We start from the raw sequence: 5,199 nt of genomic DNA, 5'->3' as shown, positions 1-5,199 counted from the left end.
AGGTCCCTCTGGATGGCATGCACTTGTGTAACGGTTATCAGTTCCATCTATGTAACTTCACCAGAAGTTATCTTCCAAAAAACTGTTACCGTACTGTCACCTACCTGAAGGAGATGCCATTGACCAGCTGCCTGCGCCTACAGGTCTCGGATGAAAGGGACGAAGAAGCTGGAGGCAGATTGAGTGGAGCAATCAGGCTGCTGATGATTTCACTCAGTTGTGCACTCTGGAAATAAATGAAAATATAAAAGGTAGTCAGACTTTTACACAGACTCAACAGCTCAAAGGTCCTCGGTGTTTGCTGTTTTCCTGCTTAGGATTCCAGTCACACACATAACGGAATAATCATATTTAGTTACTTCTGGTGAAGAATCAAGAGTGGCATGGTTTTTCTTTCACAATTATTACATTCAACTATACAAAAAAAAACCCCAACCAAACACAAAATACCAACACAACTCTGAACAACCAGCCAAGGACATTGTTTATACGTTTGAGTGAGTAGTAGTACACAAAACACATTAGTGATTTTAGTATTTTAACCAAAGGTTTTTAAAAAAGGCAAAAGAAACCAGAACACGCAACAGCTGATGTTGCAACAGCTGCAGCCCAGAGCCGCTGACTGGCCATTCAACAAGGGGGAAAAAACCCAAGGCTGCTATCTACTCACTGTACATTTTGTTCACTCCAAGTATTTTTCTTGTGAAAAGAATCCTCTTCACTGCTCACTGCAGTTTGACAAAGGTGTTTTTACAAAAGGAAGTGTAGCGACAGGAGGACCGCTGTGACTACAAACACGACGACTAAAACCTTCCGGTGTCTTCAAAAACAGCAACAAGAAGCCCCCACTCCACCAAACCCCAGCCTTTCAGAACAGCCCCAAACAAATGCAGCTGATTTGTGAAGACTGAGAATTGCTCCTTATAAAGCAATGAATTGTGGACCGACTCCAGATAACATTTCACAATGATTTTCTTGTTTTAAATGTCAAACCTTAAAGGCTATTCTGTGTGCTGCACCCTAAACAGAAATTAAATGTATCTGAAATGGCATACAGTTTTTAAAAAACTTTTAAATTATTTCGTAGGATTTTCATTCACAACTGAGACTGCTTAAAACCAGACTTGCTAAAGGTTACCCGGTACATTTTCTTTACATCTACCATTTATGCAGAAAGAGGCAGAAAGAATTATTTTCCATTTGATTACAACTCATGCCTTTCCTGTTAATGTTTAGGTGACGCAGTCCGGTAAAAATTTCATGTCAGAATAAAATATTCAGGGAAGGACAGTAAAGCACAGAAATAGCAAGTCAATTATAAATGGACAAAGCAAACAAGATGCCAGTAAAATATGTAGCAGATTGATTTAAAAATCTCAACAGAATTCAATCTGCAAGGAGAAAAGTCTCTACTGAATATAACAACACCAAAACAATGGCAGACTTCCAAAACACAAGGAAAAATATACATGTTTTAAAAACATTGCATAGCTATGAAAAGGATTTGAAAACATTATTAACAAAAATTGCCAGGCTCAGGCTTTTTTGTTCACAAGTAGAATTATTTTTGACAAAGAAAGGCTTTACCATAGGACTGAAGAATTCTGTGGGAGTATCTGTGGATGGACTTCACCCTACAGCATCGCTACGCCTGGCACTAACAAGAAGAAACTTAGACCTTCACAGTCAAGGTTGATTTACAGAACTGAGGGTCAAAAAGCAAATCAAACCCCAGAGCTTTTTGTGGCCTAAAAGGAAGAAATCTGATGTAATCTGCGAGATGTTTTAAATGAACGCCTTTACTCCCAAGTAATTTTTAGATCATCAAAGTTCTTGGACCTTTGTTTATAGCAACTTAGGGACCAGGAAACACACTACTATTACTTTAATTGTCAAATGTCTTACTGAGAAGTGTATTTAGTTCTTCAAGGAATCCCTTAAAGACAGGAATTCACCACATTCTACAGACGGTCTTTGGTTTTCCTTGTGCAATCGTCAGCACTGCACATATAAATTTCCTGTTTCGTTGCTTCCTCACTCCTGTCTGTTGTGAAGAAGATCTATCAAGGGGAAGCATTTTAAGAACAGGAAAGTAGGACTCTCAAATAAGAAAAACTGGCACAGAGATCCAGGAACAGGCATTAGTACCTAAAGCTACCTTTGCCCCATTAAAAAAAAAACAGTGTATATGACCAAGGATTTATGCAGCAAAACAACACATTAATGCACCACACTGGCTTTGTCAGATTTGCTTTACGCCAACTGCATAAGTTCACCCCGAAAACAAATTTCCTGTATCTCCTTCAGCAATGTGATCCTACCACATTCTTTATGTACTGTCCAGCAAAAGAAAACCCTGTTGGAGTCTATATCGTATTTCCTGGAATTAACCTTGGAAATGACTGGTTTGAACGCCATGAACGGGAACCCGCTCGCAGCTACACCTACGCTATGCCTGTTAAGTACCTGGAATTCCTCAGCTCCGAACCGGGAGTCCTGTGACGCTTCAAAAGGCAGACCAACAACTACATTCCACTGGGGCTTTTTGTTTGTGTGTTTGTTCCAAGTGCAACATACCTCCATCTTCAGCTGTACTCTTTCATCTCACCTAAGAATTTCCTGAAACCGTCTGTGGCTACTCTGCACTGGGCCTAACTACAAGGGAGAGGCAGGTTGGTGGAGAGCTATTAGAAGTTGTTACGTGGCCACTTTGATGAAAACAAAGCGGTAACACGGACACGTCAGAAATAAAAGGTTAATTTGTAATCCTGGTGTACAATGTAGTTATTTAAGTCCTTCAATTCATCAGCACCCACTCTCAGGACTGCAAAATATCTTCCTTCTTGGAAGTCATCACCATGGAACCTGCCCTGTTTCTGAAGTAAATCATTTGGCTCTAGCGACCATCCAGTTCTTATTTCACTTTACCTGGTTTTCTATGTTTCGTAAAAGCAGGGTAGGACTGCTGGGTGACATTTCAAAGTCATGCTCCGGCAAGGAATCCTGTCTCTCAATGGCAGCTTGCGAATTCCCTGTGGCGTTTAATAAAGCTTCTTGGTCTGTCAATTGTATTTGCTTCTTCAAAATGTCTTTTGGAAATGGGAATTCTTCTAAGATCACCATCCCCTAGACAACAGCAATTGAACACAGTTGGTTGACAACGGATTAACCCTCTTACATAATTTTTAAGGGGCAGTCAAACTTGGCACATCCCCCTTAAATCCTCCCAGTAACTCTCTGGAGCACTTAAACTAGATTTTAAATAGCAGTTAACAGTTAAAATATAGAAATAGTAGGTATTTTTGTCAATTAAAAGCTGCACCATTTATGCGATTCCTTAGAACACCAAGCACTCTAGTGTTACACCATTGCTTAAACATCTGTGCCAAAATTCAAATCAGGAATTCATAGAAGAAGAGGTTTTTCTGTAAGAAACAACCACCCTTTGGTTTGAAGTTGGGTATGGTCTCTGCAGCCAATAAGTTTTACGGTGGCATTTTAAGATGCTGTTTTTCTTATTTCTATCCATCTTCGAAGCAAAACATCAAGGTTGTTACTTTTTATGTAGCAGAGGTGTATACAATTCCAAACAAAAGCCTTTTATAACTTAATAGCTGGTTATTTTTTTTTTTAAGGTGAGCATTTTTAGAGTTTCATAATTACAGGAGTAACTATCCTAAATATTCTAGCAATCTTTTCAAGCCAATCTGCACAAATGTGGTATCATGTGTGGTCTATCGTCTAGAATGTCAACTAATAAGATAAATATATAACTTTGTGTGGTAGGGCAGTAACAGTTTCATAAATGGCACTAGGAAAAGAGCACCCTCGTTGTGTTTTCCACGTGACATTAAAAAACAGAAGTGTCAAATACAATCCTAGGTAACATCTCGGTTCGTTTGTTTGAACAACTTAAAACAAACAAAATGAGCAAAAATAACTCTGTAACAGTCAGAAACAGTTCCTCAAACAGTCCCTTAATTTGTCATTATCTTGAGCAAATAAATTTAATACTCAGAAAAGGCTATCAAACCTCTGCAAGCTTTTTCCAAAGGGAAAGGGAAAGAACTTACTTGCTTTTAAGTACCGGCTGTTACTCAGATATCAAGCAGATATTGGAAGAATGGGACCATTCAATCACACTGCCTCAATTTTTTCCTTCTAGTGAGAATATTCCACTAAACCCAAGGAAGACTGTCACCATGTGGACACAAGGAACCCCTATATTATTTCTTTGACAAAGACAGACTTCTCCTAGGCTGTGGAAAATTAAGGATCCTGTAGTTTTACTCGCACCTTGACTCCTGACTCAGCAGCGACTTGCCCTAAAACACGCAAACAGGTCTCAAAGAGACTTCAAAGGGGAGACTAGGAGGAAACATGAAATTGCTCTGTTCTCATTGTGTCTCTAGCTTACTCCCCTGTTCAAGTTCTAAATTCAAGGCTGAGAACAAAGACAGTCTCTAAAAAAAAACCCATAGGTACTTTGAAAACTTGCTTTTGTGCCCAAAAGGGGCACAGGCATTCTGTATTTCCATCAAGGCAATACTAGATTTTCCACATTCCTTATCAGGTAGTAGCCCATCATCTCTGCTTTTCCACTTGCAGCAGATGGAAACGAATCCAGTATCATGCTACAATCTCTAGACCAACAGCAGTTACAAAGTAGGTAGGATGTTCATGGAAATTCAAGTATAGATCTAGTTTTCGTGTGCCACAAAAGGAGGATGAGCTAGTTCAACAGTTTTAGACTCTTAAAATTTAGAAGCTATAGATCTTTTTAGTAAAAGAATCACATGTCATGACCATAGAGTGGGGAAAAAAAAAAAAATCACAAAAGTCTAAAACACAAAAGTCAGAGGAAGACACGCAGGAAAAGCGGTGAAAACAGGGGGCACTCCCGCTTCCACTGGAAATTTAAGTTGCAGAATCCTGTTGACCAAGCACGGAAAGAGGAAAGCAGGAAAGAAGGAGAAAATTGACAGACTGTTTGAAAAGGAAGAGATGGACTAGGCACAGAAAAAAGAAGAAGAGTAAAGAATTATATATATATTTTACATGTATATATATAAAATCTACTCAGACTAACACTGACTCTATAGGAATTATAAGTTAAATGGGTTACAACCAGTAGGTTTTGGGAATAAATTCCCTCCCTCTTAAATGGAATTGCTTTGTTTTGCAAATATATATATATAT

At 38.9% G+C, this 5,199-nt stretch overlaps 1 protein-coding gene across 1 annotated transcript in view; it reads right to left on the bottom strand.

Annotated features, from left to right (window-relative positions):
- Window positions 1-100: 100 nt before the first annotated feature.
- Window positions 101-5,199, bottom strand: part of LOC104508390 (KAT8 regulatory NSL complex subunit 1-like protein) — a 23,499-nt gene continuing 18,400 nt past the window's right edge. Inside the window, exons 3-4 of the mRNA XM_010149994.1 lie at window positions 2,929-3,126; window positions 101-226 (exon numbers count right to left, since the gene is read on the bottom strand). Of these exons, the coding sequence (XP_010148296.1) occupies window positions 101-226; window positions 2,929-3,126 (324 nt within the window). The remainder of the gene's footprint in view (window positions 227-2,928; window positions 3,127-5,199) is intronic.

This window comes from Eurypyga helias, unplaced genomic scaffold (assembly GCF_000690775.1).
Source record: "Eurypyga helias isolate BGI_N326 unplaced genomic scaffold, ASM69077v1 scaffold46504, whole genome shotgun sequence".
In the NCBI taxonomy this organism is placed as follows: Eukaryota; Metazoa; Chordata; class Aves; order Eurypygiformes; family Eurypygidae; genus Eurypyga; species Eurypyga helias.
The sequence above is the reverse complement of the archived record's forward strand: the minus strand, read 5'-3'. Positions and strand labels throughout refer to the sequence as shown.